At 47.6% G+C, this 20,282-nt stretch overlaps 1 protein-coding gene across 1 annotated transcript in view; it reads left to right on the top strand.

The window, feature by feature from the left end:
- Positions 1 to 20,282, top strand: part of LOC112990873 (aryl hydrocarbon receptor-like) — a 44,779-nt gene that overhangs the window by 18,136 nt on the left and 6,361 nt on the right. The window contains exons 3-9 of the mRNA XM_026112901.2: positions 3,768 to 3,880; positions 12,578 to 12,667; positions 15,158 to 15,281; positions 15,776 to 15,906; positions 17,673 to 17,875; positions 18,012 to 18,121; positions 20,112 to 20,253. Of these exons, the coding sequence (XP_025968686.2) occupies positions 3,768 to 3,880; positions 12,578 to 12,667; positions 15,158 to 15,281; positions 15,776 to 15,906; positions 17,673 to 17,875; positions 18,012 to 18,121; positions 20,112 to 20,253 (913 nt within the window). The remainder of the gene's footprint in view (positions 1 to 3,767; positions 3,881 to 12,577; positions 12,668 to 15,157; positions 15,282 to 15,775; positions 15,907 to 17,672; positions 17,876 to 18,011; positions 18,122 to 20,111; positions 20,254 to 20,282) is intronic.

A 20,282-nucleotide genomic window follows, 5' to 3' on the forward strand; every position in this document is an offset into this window, starting at 1 on the left:
TGGGAAATTCCGCTTATTTGAAGTGGAAGAAACCAGTTTCAAGACTTGTCAGGCTTCTAGAGGTGGATCTTGACGGGATCATCTTTGAACTGTGTTGCTTAGGTAGCCCTGACATCTCTAGGGCTCTGATCCAAATGAGGGACCCCAGTCAGCTTCTCAGAACCAATGCTATCATTGCAGAAGGCATTCAGTATGGCATAGTAGTGAGGAGACACCACCATGTGCTTGTCTACCACTGTTCACTCTGGAATGACCCACTGTTATATAAACACATGCTGTGAATGTAATCCTGAATCATCTGTCCCTTTGTGTTCAAATAGCTCCTGAAATAATCTGGGTGCACTGAACTTAAGGGGAATTTCCCAGACCTCCCAACAGAAGGAATTTTGTTGCTGTATTGGCTTTTTCTTTTAATTAGAAGTGGTATTGGAATTGGAATATGCTTTGCATTTGTGTGTGGAGAAAACAGGGTCAGTCTTTGGGATGGTCCTACATCTGATGGAAGCATGTTCTGGCCCCAGAGCATCACGTGTGGGAAGCATGTTTGTTGCACACTAGTGAGGGTCAACAGGCCACGTCACTCTTGCTCACTCCACTCTACCTGTGAGTCAGCATTTGGCAAACATCTGCTGATGATGCAAAGGACTTTGCTCACTGCAGGTGAAAGGAGAAGTGATAAACCAAGGTTATGAGGAGAGAGAAGACATACTTTAAGAGGGAGAAGGGGTGGGTCAGTGGGGAGACATGGTGTCTTTTCTATATTCTTGCCTCTCCTAGCAGAAAGATGCTGGCAGATGAGGGACTACATTGTGTTTTGTTCAGCTCTAAGAAATAAAATATATGGTCAAGAGCCTGGGGAACATGGCCTATAAGAAGAGGTGGGGAGCCAAGATAAATTAGTTTGGGAAAGAGAAGCTGGGGGGGGGGGGTCTTATCACAGCTGGCAGCTCCTCTCAGGGCAGGGGCACAGATATTGGAGCCAGACTTGTCTTGGTCATGGCGGGTAGCATAACAAGGGGCAGTGGTCTCACTTTCTCTGATCTTCTGTCATTGCTACATGACTTCCTAGACATGAAGGAGTGTTTTTAAAAAAAAAAAAAAAAAAAAAAAAAAAAAAAAAAAACCATCTACAAATAAATTTTTAATTTGTCAGATGGTTTTTAACTTCAGTTGAATACATTTCTCTCCTACAAAACCTGTCTGGAGTGGGGGCAGCCTGTGCTCAGGTATAATCTGATAATGACCTGTCGATCAAAGTGAGCTCAGCATCTGAAGCAGTGCATATTTTAGAGCAAGGAGACCCTTCTCCGAGGAGTCTCTGGATGGATGTCTGGAAGATCTAGATTGGCTTTAACCTAGTCAACCTTGTGTAGGAGTAGAGAGAGTATTGCCTTTGCTTTAGTTGATGCCGCTGCCTTGGTGCAGGGCTTGTTTGTTCTGCATTAAACCAGTGAGGAGCAAAACTGCCTTCCTACTCCCAACTTCTAATATAAATGTGGTGCAAGAGGATGCTATCCCTCAGTTTTGTTCCAGTTTCCATGCTGGGAGAGGGCTTTGGGGTGTTCTTTAAACCTGTGACTTGATGCTGGCAACTCCCACAGTCCTGTGTTGCTCCAGGCCACAGCAGCGCAAGAGGAGCTGCCACACCACAGCTGCGAGCACACAGGTGTCATTCTCTGTTCTGTTTGGCTGCCCCACCTGTATATGTGTGCATGTGAAGGGCATCACTGGCACAGGGGGAAGCTCTCAGTCCTTTCATTAATGCTGTGACTGTAGCCACCAGGGCTAAAGCTCTGGTAAGAAGCTCTGTGTGTTGAAACACCTTCAGCTCTCACAGGTTGCAGCTGGAATGAAAAGGAATCAGCCCTGTTTTAGAGAGGGGAATATGTGCAGCCATTTTCCTCAAAACTTGAGCTTTACATTCAATTCCTGATTTCCTTTTTATTTCCCTCAGTATATGTATACAGCATCTCTTTAGTCAGAGCATCCAGCCTCCTGGGTAGGCATGGCAGGCAGCCAAGAGGTTTACTGTGATGCAGAGCTAATCTTGCTCCTGCGCCCCTCACCTCCCCTTCGAAGTCCAGTGATTCCTGTTGGTTGCATCTTCCTCCATTGCTCAAATGTTTCTGTTTGCAGCTGTGTTATTAACATAAGTGAGCTGCTGGATTTGACTTTGGGACCTCTCTGTCCTGCAAGGGTCAGAAATGCAGCGTTGGAGGAATAGGGCTTTGCTGCTGCTTGCTGTGCTTCTCTATTTGCAGTGCCTGGAAAGCTGCTTGTGCACAGAGGTTGTATACACAGGCACTGAAGTCCTTCTAGATCTGTTCCACGTTCATGGAAGAGCTGAGTTTCAGCAGCTGCTTTGGCAAAGCGAAAGGAGAGCAGAGGTTTACAGAGCCGGGTTTTGTTTACATGCTGGTTATTAGTGCCTTCTGACTTGCTGATCTGTCTTGGCTCACAGCTTTGGTCCTGCTGCCAGCAGGGCTGACAGCTTTATGGGGAATTAAATTACTGGCAGGGTCCACCTGACACTCCCTGCACACCTGAGCATGTTGGTTCCTTGGCATACACAGTGCAGGAGCTGGGAAAGGCAAATTCTAAAAGAGCCTGTGCTGTCTTTGAGCAGGAAAAAAGGACAGCGCCAGGCAGGCTGCAACAGTACCTGCTGTGGGCATCTAAGTGCACCCTCTAACTCTCCTCCCAGGCTCCAGCAAGAGGAGCTGGTGTATCAGCAGCACACTGACTCTGGCCAAATCCTCAAGGTGCTTGCAAAAAGCTTTTCAGTTTTCCTGCATTGTCCACTCTTTCCTGGACAGACATGTGAAACACAGAGGTTTGTTGTCATCCTGCTGTTTAACCATTATCCACCCTAAAATATCACCTGGATGTGTTCTCTTTAGCAGTGAGCATAGTACAAAATTTACAGGTGCACCTTTTAGTAAATATGAGTGATGGATTTCCTCATCCATATTTATCATGCATAAATCACTATTAGATTGCCTGTGATCTCGGGTGTCTGTGTGTTTGTACATCTTTCTATGTGTACGTTTTTCCACGATGTTTTTCTCCTACTGTGAACTGTGGCTCATCTTAATTTAATTGAGTAAACCAATTATGTTGGTGGACTGTAACGAGACATTGTCAGCTAGACTATGCAGATTATACCCTTCAAAATGGCATGTTTCTTATTCAGAAGAGAATGGGGTATGCTGCAAAGCCTTTCGCACATAGCAAGTCACCACTGCTGCTGATCAGCATAACTCTGCTATCCTTAGCAGAGTCAAGGCATACAGGAGGCTCTGTGGATCTATTCCATTTCAGTACGGCAGAACAGAGCAAAGAATACCAAGCACGGTGACTCCTCTGGCAGAAATGGAGCAGCTGCTGTGCTCCAAGAGATAGTGGGGTGTGTATGGCCTTGTACCTAAGGACTGGCTTGGACCTGCACGTGACCTCTTGGTCCTGGCAAGAAGTGGGATGAGGCTTTGAAACTGTATCCACACTGGGACTGGGGGGTCTCATGGTTGCTACTGCTAAATGATAAGATTTTTCCAGCTGATGAACTAACTAAAAATGTCCTTGAGAGACATCGAGGAAAATGAGGGGTGAAGCAAAAGGCTGATGGTACATCACAGCTTCCTCTGGAGCAGCATTGCCAAGTGTGAGCTGCAAATGCAGCCAGGTCTGTAAGAGATTCTGATGTTTGCAGTGGGGACTTCCTAAGTGTTATTGCAGCACTAAATTCCCTTTCCTTTGCTTTGTTGCAGTTGCTCTACAGAATCACAGTGCCAAAGAAGCAGAGAGGAATGGAGAGCATGACAGAGGACCGGCTCCGGGCTTGGCAGCTGCAGGAGTACCAGAGGGCGAGCTGCTCTTACAGGTTAATGCTACTCTCTGTGGCCACATCTCCCTGGCAGGCTCTTTCAAGGCAGTTTCCTCTTGCCCCCTTTTCAGCTGCTTTGAGCTTTACCTAAAGAGTAGGCTGCCGTGTTATTAACGGCAGGATATTTAGGTGGAATATATGATGGTGTGGAAGAGGAGAAGCTGTCCAATTCTTGATCTCTGTTCAAGTATTTATTGATCGATACAGCCTTTCACTGAGGATGCAAAACTTGTTTTCTCCCTCCTCTTGTTCAGTAACTTCACACTGTGTAACCCATAATGGTTCTGATGTAGCAGAGGTTTAAGCCCTCTTCCTATCCCTGGGGGGGACTTTTTTTTTGTTGCTTCCGCCTCCTTTCTCTTCTTTCCCAGAGAAAACTGCTACCTATAAATCTTTCAAATCTCAGAACTCCTCTTTGTCTAATTAGGAGCAGCACTGGATTTCTGAGCCAGGGGAACAGTTGTTCCATTTTGTTTTACTGTGTAAGTGGCCCATATGTGTAACATGGAAGCCAAGCAGAACAGGATGTTTTTGAGAGTGTTTTTGCAAATGGACTCAGTGGTCCAGCACTAGGGGTGTTGTCCAAGAACAGATGAAAATGGGGAAGAAAATATTGTGGAGTCTTCCTCGTTTTTCAGACAGTGATGCTTACCATGTAGAGAATATAAATAGGCACCAATGGGCCAAACGTTCAACCTATATGTGCAGCATATGTAGGTGCATCCAGGGAGTTCTGCGAGAGGCATGTGGCTGGCTCCACTGGTGAAACTGGAGGCACCCCATGTCCTTGCCTCTCCTGTAGCAAGCTGGAGTATGGGGGAAGAGGTGTGATTTGCCCTCTGCTGCAACTGTTACACTCCTTATGAGCCCACAGGGAATGGCCTCTCGCCCTGTGACTTCTGGTGCTGGAGGAGCATCAACAACAAAGGGTGAATGTCTCTGTTTTATCCCCTTAGGAGCAGGGGGCTAAGTGCAGTCTGTCATATGTTGTAGCCAAGAGAGGCTAACAGCTGCATTCATTGAATCGTTGTCCATGTTCTCCTGAGCATCAGCACAATCCTGGTCACCCTCTTGCAGCCTGGCAGGGATTTGCTCGCATCTGGATGTATGGGATGGCATGCCAGTACTTCAAGACAGAGGAGTTCAGTGTGGAATGACTGGGCGCTCTTCTCGAGTGGGAATGCAGACAGAGACCTTTTCTAAGAAGGCTGAAGTGAGTTTTGTAGGCCCAAACCCAGTCACTGATTGCCCTTGGAGGGAAGGCACAGGAGGCAGGAGGCTGGACTGGGGGCAGGAAACCTCACTAAAGGAGTCAAAATTCCGTGTGAAGCTTCCAGACAGCCTTCATGTGTAACGCAGCGTAAAGTCAATGCCACTCTTCTAATCTGGAGGGCATGAAAGCTTGTATGTACTCTGTTGAGATCTAGGGGGAAAGCTCACACCTCTTTGCCTAGCAGAAATGAAGATGCAGTGCACCCTTTGCAGCTGCTGTTGTGGAGAGAAGAGTTGCTGAGTTGCAACACTCCCCATGAGTGCCAGCTCTGTGATAGTGAATAGACTGTAGTCCCAATACCTAGCAAATATTTTACCTAGTCAACTACAGTTCACACCCTGAGTTGCCTTTGTCCTGCTGTTTCCTCCCAAAGCCCAGTCTCTCTCCTACTTGATGTAAAAGCTGTGTGAACTCCATGAATAACCTCCTATCAATGGGGTCTGCCATTTGCCTACTCTGCCTCTGTCCAAGGGTATTCTGATCCCAACTCTGCAGCATTCACTTCTCTGTCTCTCTTTAAATATATAAAAGTGTAAATTTGCCTCAAGTAGAAGTCAACTCTTGCTGTACCAGACTGACCTGGGAGCGAAGGCTGTTCTGGTCTCTGGCCCTGTTGCTTGTGCCTGTTACTGTGGAAATGACTGGATTTTAAACCCGGGTGACGGTTTTATTCTCCAGTGCATGCTTATCTAACTCCCCAGGCAACGTCACCAATGTCTGTGGCATGACTGGGCTGAGCCTGCCACTTCGGTGATTTGCTCAGAGGTGCCTGGAGATACACAAAGAATATGTGCCATCTCCAAACTGCATACTGGTGAAAATGAAAAATCTTACTCTGATGGTGAGAGGCACCCTCTAAACAAGGTCCTACGAGGTCGCAAGTCTTCCTTCCTGCTCCCAGTTGGCACTGGGACGTGGGCTGCAGTACTCTTCGCTGCCTGAAGAGGAGGGGCTTTTGTCTGTGGTGGCATGAGCAGCAGTAGCATGCTGTTCAGCCCTGACATTTATTTAAAAGCTCCTTCTGCTCTTAGTAGTAAGTACAAGTATAGTCTGGCTTGAGAGGTAAGGAGTCAGGAATTCAGTCTATTTAATGAGAGAAGTCCTAAAGGCAAGCTTGTAAATAACCCCAAACCCAAGGTTTTATTTTACTGTGAAAGCACAGAGCTGTGGACATAATCAAACTGTACTCAGCAAGGCTCTCTGGGAACTGACACTCTGCTCATCAGACTCCTCCCTGAGTTTGGTGCCATTCTTGTAGAGGCACCAGTCTGGGCATTAAAAGCCTGGGGTTCAGGTTTGGCTCTTCCAGGAACCCTCATGTATGATGTCTCCAGGCAGTTGGGGTCCAGAACCTGCCCCTGCACCATGAGAAAATTCTCCTACATGTTTAAAAACCTTTGACAGCTAAAATTCCTTTGTCTCATCTCTTGGCCAAAAATGTAAGGCTTTTCCTTTCCTTTCCTGCAATTTTCCAGCCTTACATTTTTGATCTGTTCTTGTCATCAAGGCTCTCTCTAGCAGCTTCCTGTGAACAGGAAGGCATGTTAAACTGGGGTTAAGCAAGAAAGCCCCTTTAAAGTGGCTGAGGCCTAAGCAAGACAGAGAATTGGGTCCATAGTCTCTGCCTAGTTACAAAGAAGTATTACCAAGCAGTACAGGGTAACGTACACATTACGTTTTGCAAGTTATTGAGTCTTCCCCTTGGTCAGTGGGCTTAAGAAAAGACGGAGTGATACAAGATGTGCTTAGCTGCTCAAAGGGTTAAAGCACATTTGGTGGCACTAATTAACCTCTGCAGCAGATTCCCACACATTCAGATTGACACAGTAAATAGAGAGAGCATTTGTGCCCAGAATAAAGGGGGCAGGGGGAGAAAAAAGACCTGGACAATGAAACAGGAATTGGCAGCAACAATAGCTGAACTTGACTGAGAGTACATGCTAGGCTCTAATTACTCCTGATGTCTACACATTGTGAAAAGAAGGAGTGGGCCAGACCTGGCTACCGTGGATTCCCCATTGGTAGCCAGGGTTAGTGTTAGAGGACTGGTTTTAGCTCTTGACAGACATGGGACACAGGGTTTCTGGGCTAAATGCTGCAGGAGGACCCTTGCCCTCTTAAGTATTTCTGTTTCAAGCTAGCAATGGTGTCCCTGCAAGGACTTGCTGTCCTTATGGGGAGAGTGGCCAGGTGGTGGTGCGGCTGCTAGGAAAGCTGTTCCGCTTCTGGGAAACAAATGCAGCTATTTTCTTGTTTTTTCATGGCTCTTGCTCTTAGGCAGCACCTCAAGGCATTTGCTGGAGGTCTGTTGGGATCATTTCAGAGCTGGGGAAACTGAGCCACAAAGTGATGCTTACCACACAAGGTCATGGGGGAATCTCTTGTGGGCCTTCTTCCAGCCCCAGTGAGACTAGGCAAGGAGAGCAGGTGGTGTCAGGGTCTCCAAAGTACAGGGCTTTGTGCCACAGTGGGTTCGTCCCCATGGTTGGCAAAAGCTGGTACAGTGCCTGCTTGCTTGGAGCAGTTAAGAGTACCCAGGGGTACTCCCCTAGATCCTGGCAGTGACTGTGTTAGCAATGTCCTTGTACGTACTGACTTCTGCCCCGTGCCAGAGAGCAGGAATATAAAGCTGGGGCATCTGGGACAGCAGCCTCATTCCCAAATTGTTAGGGTAGCTCCTCTGCATGACCGACCTTCATAGCTCTCCAGAGAGCAAAGGACACTGTCCCAAATTACCAGCACCTGGTCCCTTCTCCTATGACCCTTCCTGCCAGTCCTGGGGCTGTCAGCACAGAGAAAACATTGCGTCTGGTTGGGATCTGAGATGCTGTTTCCCCAGACCTGGCAACTGTTTGACTGTTCCTCACTGACTGTTGATAATGCTCTGTCTGTAAGGCATTGATCGAGCCTGAGGTGAGAAAATGGATATGCTGAAGGATTTGTGATGCTGGGGAGGAAGGGAGCATACGTTCCTGGCATACATTCACGAGAGCTGCTGCCTCACCTCAAATGCCTGTCTTTTTTTATTTAATGCCTATCCATACTGCCCTAAAGGTGCAGCTTATGCAGACTCCCAACAGTGTATTTACAGCCCAAATTTATTAAGCAGATAGGGATGAGCCCCTCTTGAGGAAGACAGTGGCTCTGAGTAGCTTAACTCATTCTTGCCTAGGAATGTGATGCTCCCTTGCACGTTGATTTTGCAGTCTTGGAGCTCTTGGAGAAGATGGAAAGGCCACTGAACTGTAGAATGTGCAAGTTGTGTAGCATTAAAAATGCATCAGAAACTTCGGATTGGCTGCATTTGGTATTTTCTGTAGGGAGGGCTTAGCGCTTTGAGCCTGCACAGGCGAAGGAACTGGAGTGTTTATTTTATAAAGCAGAGCATGGCATTCAGAGAATGACTCCAGTGTGTTTGGGTGGAGGATGTGCATGAAAGAGCACACACTCCAGGACATGGTGTTTGTATTGTATAAAGCTGTACACTAAACAGACGGAGGTATTAGCAGGAATAGGAGCATGGCTGTGAGTATCTTGTGACTAGTATATTCATCTCACGTATGGATATCTATTGACTCCCACTTACCCAATGAACACTGACATTTGATTTTTTCTCTGTCCTTTAGTTCTTTAGATGCAGTCCTTTAGAAGGATGTTCCTGTGCAGATAGGACAAGTGCCTAGAGCAGCTTCTCATAGGGCAGGAGTTTGGGATGAAAAAATTATTTGCCAAAAGGAAAAAGTGCTTTGAGGTCTATATGATTCTATAAAAGCCAGTCCTCCCTCCTCTTCCCTCTGTGCTAGAATAAAATGGTTTTGTAAAAATCAGAGCTTTTCATAAAGGTTTCAAAAAACAAAAAACCCTTATTTTTTAGTTTTTGTCTTTTCCATTTTCACTGGTTCAGGTTCTTTACAGCATTGAGTTGTCTACCTTGACCATAAGGAGAGAAACTGCAAGTAGTAGTGAGCATTTGTGGGTCAACATCTCTCTAGATTGATGTTTTGTTCCTGCCCACAGACAGCCCATGAGGGCAGATCAAGGTCCTGGAGAAGCTGAGGGTAGACTGGGGATGGTAGTGGGGGCCATTCAGATGGAGATACTCATGCAGGGTATCAGCAGCAGAGAGGAGCTCTCTTCAGAGAAATCTCCCAAGCTCCTAGGCCTTTTTCATGTCTCTGCTGTCCTCCCCAGCTGCAGCAAGTCAGAGGAGAAGTTTTGAGAAGGAAAAGGCCGCAGTGACAGATCCAGTGGCCTCCCAGCTCGCAAGGGCTACGCTGTACACAGACCTGAGGACTTGTTCAGGCATCCCTCCCAGGAAGAACCCAGCCAGTGCCAGTAGTACTTGGTGATCAGTAGTGGGTTTGCTCCTCACTGGATGTCCTCCTCTGGCTTTTCCAGCCCCATGGGGCATTGTCTGCTCTGTCCTAGGATGTGCACTCCTGCTAGGAGCCTCCCAGAGCTGTAGGAAGGATGGGAGCTACCCAAGTGGAGCCACTCAGGTAGACATGGGTCAACATTAAATGAAGCTGATGTGAAACACTGTTTTGATTCAAGGTTGTCAAAAAGTTTCACTTCCTCCAGGATACCAGAACAGTTCTGCTCCTAATTGTGTGCAGTGTCGTTCTGCAAGCAGTTCTAACATTTTACTTGCTCTTCACATAGTATGAGAATAAATATCCATATCTGCCTTCTGCCCCTGGAATGGAAGCAAAGTTTTCCATCAGACTGAATTAGGATACACTCAAGCAGATGTACAGAATAGATATGTGACCTTAGAGAAACCCAGCAGAAGGCACCATCTATTTTCTTGGTTAGCACAGCTCTGCCAGCGCTGTGAAGACAGCAATGTTTGTGTTTGCTAAATGGTGGCGCATTTTGTCAAATCTGGAAGAAAGTAACTTAATGGTTTGTTTTGACACATCACTCTGTTCAGCCTCCCAGATGCCCTGGCCTCTCTCCTTATACCAAATGCTCAGTTACACTACAGTGTAACGTGACATTTACATTACTTCTGATCTCAGAAAAACAAGGAAAAATCACCTTGTTTTTCAGTTCATTCTATTTTTTTGGGGTGCCAATTAAATAGGACATTCAGGATTAAAAAGCCAGTTGCTGAACCCTGTTTGCATCCCAAGTAACTAAGAAGTGACCCCATAATATCTGGGCTCTCATAGGAGAAGCAGGGACTGTCCATACTATGTCAAGTGGATGAGTGTTTAGGTCTGTAGCGTGCTGTAAGGAGAAGGTATCCAGCTGGCATCTTCAGGGAAAAAGAATATGGCCCATTCACAGCAGTCATCAGCAGGAAGGTGGAAACTCCTCTCAGGACACCTAACTGTGTCAGCAGAGCTAACCCTTGGTTGGAGATGCTCTGGATCTACTCTCAAATTCACGTGCGCTCCATGCACCATGGCACGTAGCCATCTGCTCTGTGCAGATTGCTTTTTTTGTCTCTCTGCAGCAGAAATTAGCTTTTGCTGTCAGAGGCAGAGCTGTCTCCCGCTTTGAAGTAGGAAGTAGGGTATGATTCTGCCTTCAAAACTGCATGATGTAACAGGGGCCAGATGGTGCTATTACGAATGTGCTTATAACAGAGAAAGACATAAGCAACACCAGGAGCTCCTGTTGCTCAGCTTGGGATTCCCCTTTTCTCCATCCAGCTGTCAAGTGGTGGATTTACCCAAGTGAAGCAGAATGGAGGAAAACCTAAGAATAAACTACACTGTTTGACCTGATCTGGCCAGGCAATTCAAAGAGTAGCAGAGATCTCAGGTCGTCTACTTCATTGTTGTTCTAATGGGCTTGGCAGAGACCTGGATTTAGATGCTTATATTGTAGGAAGAATTATATCTGTTTTTGGTGAAGATCCAGTCAACTGTGTACATTTTACAAGGGGAAAAGTAAATGTAGCAGATTGACTGGATAGTTTGGCTTTCCAGCTGTGCCAGGGCACTGTCTTGGGCTGCTTTGCTGAAGAGCAGGGATTTAAGGAGATGCTCCTGGGTGAAGTTTCCACTCTGAATTGTAGTTCTGCCAAATCCATGTATAGAAGCTTGAAAACCAGTACCACAGTGACCACACCGTTTTCAGATCCCAGGAAAAATATTTCTCATCTTTGCTCATGGATTTTTATTTTTTAAACAAATAAGCATCCTCTCTCTGGAGGTTCTCACCTCCTGTTGCAGCAGTATGTTAGCTATTAGTGAGCTGTGGATTAGAAATGAACTGGAAGCCATTGACATTGCCTCTGTGTTCATGAGGAGGTGACATGAAGAACATGAAGAAGCCTCCCTATCATCAAGATCCACTGTTAAATCAAGGAAAAAAAAAACCCCAAAACAAAAGACAAATCCCAAGATTTCCCAGAAGAATAAATTCTGCCAGTTTTTTGTTTGCCTTTTGTATGTCAATCTATTGGCATATCTATTTTCAAGCTTTTCTTCAACTACTCCGAGGTGTTTAAATTTGGTTTGTGAGGAAAGCTGAGGTTCTTGTGTGAGCAAAAGACTGCAGCTGGTGGGCCATGCAAGCTTCTGTATTTCTGAGTTTCACAATAACCTCTAGGCATGGGCAGGCAAACACTGGCTGTTACAGAAATAAAACTCAGCAGTAAGAAATTCATTCTACTTCAAACTATGCCATACACTGTTTTGAAAGCAGGCCATTTGGTCCCTGTGAAAGCTGTGCATTGCTGTGGCCCTGACCTTACATAACACAGTACACGCATAGAGCCAGTAGCTGACAGTTGCAAGTATTGAGGTGGCTGGTGTTATTTCTTTCCTGCAGAAAGGTTATGAAACCAAGAAGCTGCTTGAACAGTGCATTGGCAGATCTGGTAAAAGCCAGTATGGTACCTCATGTTATGGCAGCAAGATGCTGTGAAGAAGCAGTGAGCTGACCTTCACTCAGTGTCATCCTCACAGCTGATAGAGGATGACGGCAGGGCTGGTGATAGGCAAGAGGTGCGTCTAAGCCATCTTTCTGTTCCCCAAGCCAAGTGCCTTAGAAGCTGCTATGTTACATCTGTAGCATTGTCGCGCCTAAGGATTTGTGTATGCCAGAGGTAAGCCTACACTTGTGTCATCCCTCAAGCTGTAGCTGTACTGAGCAGAGCAGAGAAGACTGCATCCCCTACATGTGTTGTATGCCTTCATGATCTCCTTCCCCTCTGGTTGCTTGGCTGCAATACTGAAGCCTTGTCTTTTCCCTCTCTGGTAACTTCTTTTCTTGCAGGGTTTCCTGTGCTTAGTCTGTGTCCTGCTGTGCACATTTCCCTTGGAGGGCCAGTGACTCAGCTGCCTGCTAGCTGGGATAGCCAGGACTTGAGTTACCCAGTGTCCGAGCAGAATGAAACCTACAGCCCTGTTAGAAAAGGGTGATGTGAGCATGGCATTTAAGTGCTGGCCTTCTCTCTCCCCTAGGCACTCAATGGCTTTGTGTTGGTGGTGACATCAGAAGGACTGATATTTTACTCCTCGCATACGATTCAGGACTATCTGGGATTTCATCAGGTTAGTGGGATGTCTGTGACTTGCTCTAGTGGGTTTGCACTTGCTGAGCGGATTTTGCCTTGGTGAAGGAGGAGAGGCCTAAGTTCCCTGCTGGGAGCTCTGCAGAGATAGCAGGGCCTTTGTGGACTGTGTGTGCTGGGAAGAAAGCGAGGCATTGACATTACTGTGATCTGAGAGTATCCTTCCCTCCATAAGGCTCAGAAATCGTCACAGGAGAAGCAGGGTGAGGAGAGCTGCAACGTGCAAAGCTTTTTACCCTCCCTGTGAATTTGGTGGCTTGGGAGTTTAAGATGTGAAGTACCCTAGCTGCACTGAGCCAACAGTGAAGGAGAGAGAAAAATGTTTAAATAGAGTCTTTGCTGTGGTTTTGCACCCCCATGTAGTCCTTGGGACAGAGCAGCCAGGCTCGCAAAGCCTGTTGGTAGAAAAACCTCATCTCAGTGGAATGGGTGATTTCATGTTTTTTAAAAATCCTACTGCCATGGCTGATGTTCCCCAAACTGTAGGCTTCTGGGGCCATGCTCAGGAGCTGGGCTATGAGCAGGGTGAGTTATAATTCCTCCACGGCAGTAAGGGTAGATGGGCATTCATATGTTTTCTTGGTTAAGTTTGTCCCACTGATCATTCATGCAGTTGTTGCAGAGGGTTGTGTGTGTGGATTGCAGAAAGCCAGAAAGCCATAAGTTACCTATCTTGCTGACTGGGAATACAAAGTTACCCTTTCTCACCATCACTGCACAGAAGTTTTTCCTCATGTTCAGACAGAACTTCCTGTGTTTCAGTTTGTGCCCGTTGCCTCTCGTTCTGTTGCTGAGCACCACTTAAAAGAATCTGGCCCTATCCTCTTACACTCTCCCTTCAGATATTTAAACACACTGATAAGATCCCCCCTCATCCTTCTCTTCTCCAGGCTGAACAGTCCCAGCTCTATCAGCCTTCCCTCATAGGAGAGATGCTTCAGTCCCTTCATCATCTTAGTAGCCCTTCGCTCGACTCGCTCCAGTAGCTCCATGTCTCCTTAGTATTGGGGAGCCCAGAAGTGGACACAGTACTCCAGATGTGACCTCACCAGGGCTGAGTAGAAGGGAAGGTTTGCCTCCCTCGACCTGCTGGCAATGCCCTTCCTAATCCCAGGATACTGGTGGCCTTCCTGGGCACAAGGGCACATTCCTGGCTCATGGTCAGCTTGTCCCCCAGGACTCCCAGGTCCTTCTCTGCAGAGCTGCTTTCTAGCAGGCCAGCCCCCAGCCTGTACTGGTGCAGGGGTTATTTCTCCCTAGGTGCAGGACCCTGCCCTTCCCTTTTTGGAACTTCATGAGGTTCCCCTCTGCCCATGTCTCCAGCCTGTCGGAGTCCTTCTGAATGGCAGCACAGCTATCTGGTGTATCAGCCACTCCTCCCAGTTTTGTATCAGCAGCAAACTTGCTGAGGGTGCACTCTGTCCCTTCATCCAGGACATTGATGAGTAAGTTGAATGGGATTGGATCCAGTATTGACCCCTGGGGTATACCGCTAGCTACAGGCCTCCAGCTAGGCTTTGCACCACTGATTGCCACCCTCTGAGCTCTGCCATTCAGCCAGTTCCCAATCCACCTCCCTGTCTACTCATCTAGCCCACACTTCCTAAACTGGCCTATGAGGATGTTATGGGAGACAGTGTCAAAAGCCTCACTAAAGTTGAAATAAACAACATCCACTGTTCTCTCCTCATCTACCCAGGCAGTCATTCCATCACAGAAGGCAATCAGGTTGGTTAAGCATGATTTCCCCTTTGTGAATCCATGCTGACTACTCTTGATCACCTTCTTATCCTTCATATGCTTGGAAATGGTGTCCAGGATGAGCTGTTCCCAGGATTGTTTCAATTTAGCCAGGTTAAGGTCTGGTAGTAGGACAGTAAGTGGTCTAGCTCCAATCCTGAATGGTAAGCCCATGTGGTGGTTGGTGTAGTACCATTTTCTCTAGTACAGTCATCAAGGAAGGGTGTGCTTCTGCTGTGGATGTCCTCTAAGAAGCATGCCGCAGTGCCCTTGACTTCACAAAAGACTCTGCTTTTTAGAGGCTATGTTATGCATAGGGCCTAATTCTGTGCAATAGCTCCTCTAGGCAGCTCTCTGTGATGCTAATAAGTCCCCAGGTTCATTCAGGGAAAGCAGCACTATGTGAAAGGAAGAAGTGTGGCAGAAGCACCCCTTCCTGGTATTGCTGCTACTGGTGCCTCTTTAGGACAGGATGGGAGAGATCTGACCCAACATGGTCTAAAGGTCCTTAGAGCCAGATGTGCCGTCTGCTCCCACCAGCATCACTGGGATCAGCTCCAGTGAAAGGTGTCAAACCTTGTTCCACCAGGGACCTAGCTGAGCACAGGGGAAATCGAGTGGGATGTGACCAGCCACACAGGGCCAGCAGGAAGGCTTGTTCCCAGCCAGGCCATGAAAACTAGCATCTGGGAACAGGCCACAGGATTCATATGTTACTTCTTTCCTTTAGACAGATGTCATGCACCAGAGTGTATTCCAGCTGATCCACACTGAGGACCAGCAGGAATTCAGGCGCAACCTCCACTGGGCCCTCAATCCACCGCACACTCCTGAGGGTGAGCCCTCTTCTGAAGGTAAGCGCAGCCTGGGAGTCATATATTCAAGTTGACATAAGACGTTCTTTCAAGGCCTGCCCGTCCCATCAACCCAGAGGCTAGAGGAACTATTGCTTCTTGCCTTCACCCAGAGGTGAGGTTGTCCTCTACAGGATCCTGCCCTGCTGCAAGCAGCAGAGATTTTGACAATTTCTTTGCATGTGGCAGTCATCATCACAGCAAGGATGTGTCCTAATGCAGGAGAGCAAAGCCACGATGTGCAGCCTTGGAGTGGAGAATACTTCTGCTGCCATGTTCTGTACTACGGAAACCAGATCCCATCTGTTGCTTACATGGGGCTCAAATCTGTGGCTCAGGCCACAAGTCCTCCAACAAGCTGTGGATTTTCTGTTGCTGTGCTCTGCAGACTTCTGTAGCTGTTGACACTGACTGTGTCAGTGCTGCTGAGTATCTCCAGCCCTTGCTGGGGACTGCCTGCCTTTGGCTCCTCTCTTGCTCTCTCTGTCCTATAGGGGAGAAGAATCTTGGCTCTTCTGCTGTCATCTACAAGCCTGATCAGTTGCCTCCAGAAAACTCTGCCTTCCTTGAAAGGAGCTTTGTGTGCCGGTTTCGCTGCCTCCTGGATAATTCGTCTGGCTTCCTGGTGAGTACAGATCTGCACTGCCACCTTCATAACAGGATGTGGGCTTGCCCTTAGGTGTCCATGCTACGGCTGGGGTGTAAAAGTTGGCCCAGAAAGACCCAGAGCTCTTCTCTGTTGTATACAGCATCTGCCTACCTAAACAATAAACCTTTTCCACTGTTCTTCATATGTTTGGTTTGTATACACAACCTTGCTGTGCAGGTTTTGTTCCTCTCTGCAGTGCTGAACTGCAGGGTGTCCTGAAACTGTTTCTATCCCCAGCGTAGCCAGCTCTGAGCCATATCACATGTGATCTGCCCAAGCAAGTGGGGAATGACACCCCTTGGGCAGGCTGCCAGACTTGCTTGAGCACCAGGGAGGCTGATTCTCTCTGAGGCTTTCAGCTGCATGGAAACCTTGAGCACAGCCTTGCCATGGAGTGCTTGGCAGCCGGCAGATGCAGAAAAGTGTTTCCCCAGAGACTGTACACTATCCAGCTGCAGAGTAGCAAGGTGCTGCTGCTATTCTGGTTGTATGACTGAGGCTTTTGGAGCCTGGGAGAGCTTGTTCCACACTGACAAGTAACTAGTCATGCTAAATGTCAGTACACATCAAAACGGTGTTCAGTTTTAATCTGTGGCCAGGAATGCAACTGGAAAAAAAGGCAAACTTGGTCTGACTGTTCTTTTCGTCTGTCCAGAACTGAAGAATAGGAAGAGTCTCAGTCCTTCATGGAAGGCTTAAAGATGCTGAATGTTTATTAAAGTGCTTTTCTCCACACAGTTTGCCAGGTTTTTATGTTAAATATATGTCTTCATATCAGATAGGCAGTGCTCATCCTTTCTCCCCTCTGCTGCAAGTTAATGGGGTTATCTTCATGATCACAGAGGAAATAATCCTGTTTCTGTCTCCCTTTCTCATGCCACTTTAAGTTTGCAACTAAATATGCGAAAAAAGGCCTGGTTGTCCATTGTTTAGAAGCAACGCTACGACCCCTGCTGGGGTTGTGATATAGCTTGATTAGAATAAAAAACAGCCCATGCATTGCATGATACACTGAACTAGAGCAATTGCAACATATGCCTGGTTCTGCAGCGATTGTGTAGCTGAGCCCTGCACTGGCAGGCTTTGGCTGCAGGGAAAGAGAGCAGCAGGTTGCTGCCACTGGAAGCTCAACTTAGCGTTGCTTTAATTTTAGCAGCTTAATTTTAGCAGGGAGCAAGCAAGCCAAGACCTTTTTGAAACAGCAAAACAGCGCCATTCCTCAAAGCCCAGGAGCTGAAATTTGCTTTTGATTTGTTTGTGCCACTGTGTGTGTGATGAGTGTGCAAATGTGCAAAGAATCAGAGCCAAAAAGCAGTCTGAAATCAAGACACCCAGCCTGGTGATTTCCTGCTGGAATACACACTTTTTTTATGTCCTTCTTACGTAAACCCAACACCTGCTTGGATCATGGCCTTGGCCTCATTGCTGGTGCTCACATAATGGGATTAGGCAAGCTGTGTGTCTGTATTCACCCGGGAATGGTGGAGTTGCAAGGGAAAATACTCGTGGAGCACAGGTGAGTAGGTCCTACAGTGTTACTGTGTCAGATTGGTTCAGGACATGTGTACCTCCTCTCCATACTGCCACGGAGATTCACTACTGCTGCTGGAGAGCTAGTATTCCCTGCAGGTTATTTGCATCAACTTTCCAGTGAGATGACTTGCTTTCCATGCAACTTTCTTCCCTCTCTTTTCTTTCTACTCAGTTTAATGTGTGACGCTGAACTTTTCTTCTCTTTCAAGGCTTTAAACCTTCAAGGCAGGCTGAAATTCCTTCATGGGCAGAACAAAAGGTCCAAAGATGGGTCTCCATTGCCACCCCAGCTTGCCCTCTTTGCTATCTCCACCCCCTTGCAGCCCCAGTCTATCCTGGAGATCAGAACCAAGAACACAATCTTCAGGACGAAGCACAAGCTGGACTTCACCCCCTTGGCATGTGATGCCAAGTAAGTAACAAAGCTGGTTTGAGGGGGGAACATGCTGTGATGCTGTGTGTTTCCAGCACTTTGGTTCATGCTGTGCCTGGGTGATATCCCACCTGGGCTCTGCCTCTGAGCATGGTGCTTTCTTGCTCTTCCACAGGGGGAAGATCATTTTGGGCTACACTGAGGCAGAACTGCGGATGTGTGGCACTGGTTACCAGTTCATCCACGCTGCTGACATGCTGTATTGTGCAGAGAACCACGTCAGAAGTAAGGCTTCCTTCCCTTGTCCCTGGTGCTCGCCTCTGAGGTTGATAGGTGGGCTTGGACTATGGTAGCTCCTTTTGCTATCCTGTCAAGCTAGGCAGCTTCTTGCCAGTTGCATGCTATGCTTTATGCCTTGCCACGATGCTCTTGTTGTTGTGAGGGGCTTGAGGTCAGGCTGCAGGGCTGTAGTTTTTTGGCCTGAGGTGACAGTGACTCCACTCAAGGGCCAGAGTGTGGTATATTGTGAGGTGTATTTAGCCACGAACAGTGTCCCTTGCGTATTCCAGCCAGGGCATGCTGATGCTGTGAACCCCCTGCCTATTCACAGTTCCCTTCCCTGCCTGGGCCGGATCTTTTCCATCCAACTATAGTGGCCTCGTCCTTATATAAGGATAAAGGTAATCACTGCCTGGACCCAGACTAGCCATGACTTGGGAGGGTTTGAGATATGGATGCCTTTGGCAGCCCTGATAAAGAGTGTATTGACAGCTGTGTTATGTGACCCCACAGGGATGTGTTTTCCATTCAATTTTGCCTCCTTCCTGACTGAGCAGGAAAACAGCAGAGGCAGAAAGAGGGCAAGGGAAGGAACACACTCCCAAGTGCCTTGTGGGCCTGGTCGGCACTTGGTAATTCAGGCACTCTGGCTCTGTTACATCACCCAGCATCCTGGAGCGTCACAAGCTGTGTTTATCCATACAAACCTGCTGTCTGTTGGACAAGGGCGTCCTTTGCAGGCCTGGCCTAAAGTGAGGAGAGCCAGATAACAAATGCTGCAAAGTAGCTGAGTCCTGGGAAAGTATGATCCTGTACCCACTCAGGACACATGTTGGCCTTGGGGAGAGCATGAATTAACACACTTCTAACCTCCAAAATGAGCTTTAGTACAGATGAAAAACTTTTGTCAGCTCTGTGAGATGAGGTGTTCAACAAATGATTCTTAAGCCTGGAGGAGCTGTCTGAGGGTCTTTAAAATGATGTTGAATGCAGGGATGGGAGCCAAGTATTTGCTTCTATGTCAAAATGCACCTAGCCATGTTGAGTAGGGTGATTAAATGTACAAGATCATGTTCTTTTGCTGTGCGTGGTTGAAGTGTCGCATGTGCAGCTGCAGGACATTGTGGAAGTCAACAACTTTAAGCCTGTTGCAGGTTTATGGGCATTTGTGGATGCTGGACAGTTAAATGGGCTGCTCTGGATGCAAACTGCTGCCAAGGTGTATCTAAAGCACTGGCGGCTGGAAGGGCGTCCCAGGGAAAGATGTCTCTCTGCAGTGCCGCGTTCCCCACACAGCAGCAGAGGGACAAGGTGATCTGGCCCAGACAGTATGGGGGATCCTCAGTTCCTGTGAGACCCTATGGACACATAGCAAGGAATGCCTGTTTGAACAGCAGGCTTTAATAAAACATGATTTGTGCAGCCTTTTCCCCAGCCCCAGTTTCCCTCCACCTTTCCCCTCCTATAACCAGCCCAGGCTATGCCTGCAGCCAGTGTAGGAAATCAGCAGGGCACTGCTGGCATTTGTGCTGAGTCTACCAGCAATGGGTCTGCCTTTATGTCTTCCAGTTGATCCCCCGTCTCACCCCACATCATTTTATCCTGTGGTTTGGTTGGCAAACTCATGCCTCAAGTGTTTTTTTGCCCAGAATGTGCAGCTAGGGTGTAAAGCTGACTCCACTTGAGTGGAGGGAACTTCCTGTTTGGATATCTTAACTATCCATCCCTTTGAAAACCTGAGCAGCTGCCTGTTCTACCTATCTGTGGGAGGGGAAGAAGAAGAGAAGGTGCCACTCAGGATATACCCTTTGTGGAGAGAGCACCATGCTGGCAATTGCCTGGGCAAGGAGTTTTGCCCAAGTGCAATGGCTCTGTCTGTTGGAGGATTCACGTGTTTGTAGGGCTGGAGCCTTGGAAACAGCTGCATCTCAAATCAGCCCCTGCCTCCTGTGATGTGCTGCACAGGCCCCACCACATGTTTGTTTTCTCCTGCCAGTGATGAAGACGGGCGAGAGCGGCCTGACAGTCTTCCGCCTCCTGACAAAGGACAACCGCTGGAAGTGGGTGCAGGCCAATGCACGGCTTGTCTACAAGAATGGCAAACCTGAGTATATTATTGCCACACAGAGACCACTTATGTGAGTGCTGGCTGGGTCAGCCCAAGCTG

This window comes from Dromaius novaehollandiae, chromosome 7, assembly GCF_036370855.1.
Source record: "Dromaius novaehollandiae isolate bDroNov1 chromosome 7, bDroNov1.hap1, whole genome shotgun sequence".
Taxonomy (NCBI): Eukaryota; Metazoa; Chordata; class Aves; order Casuariiformes; family Dromaiidae; genus Dromaius; species Dromaius novaehollandiae.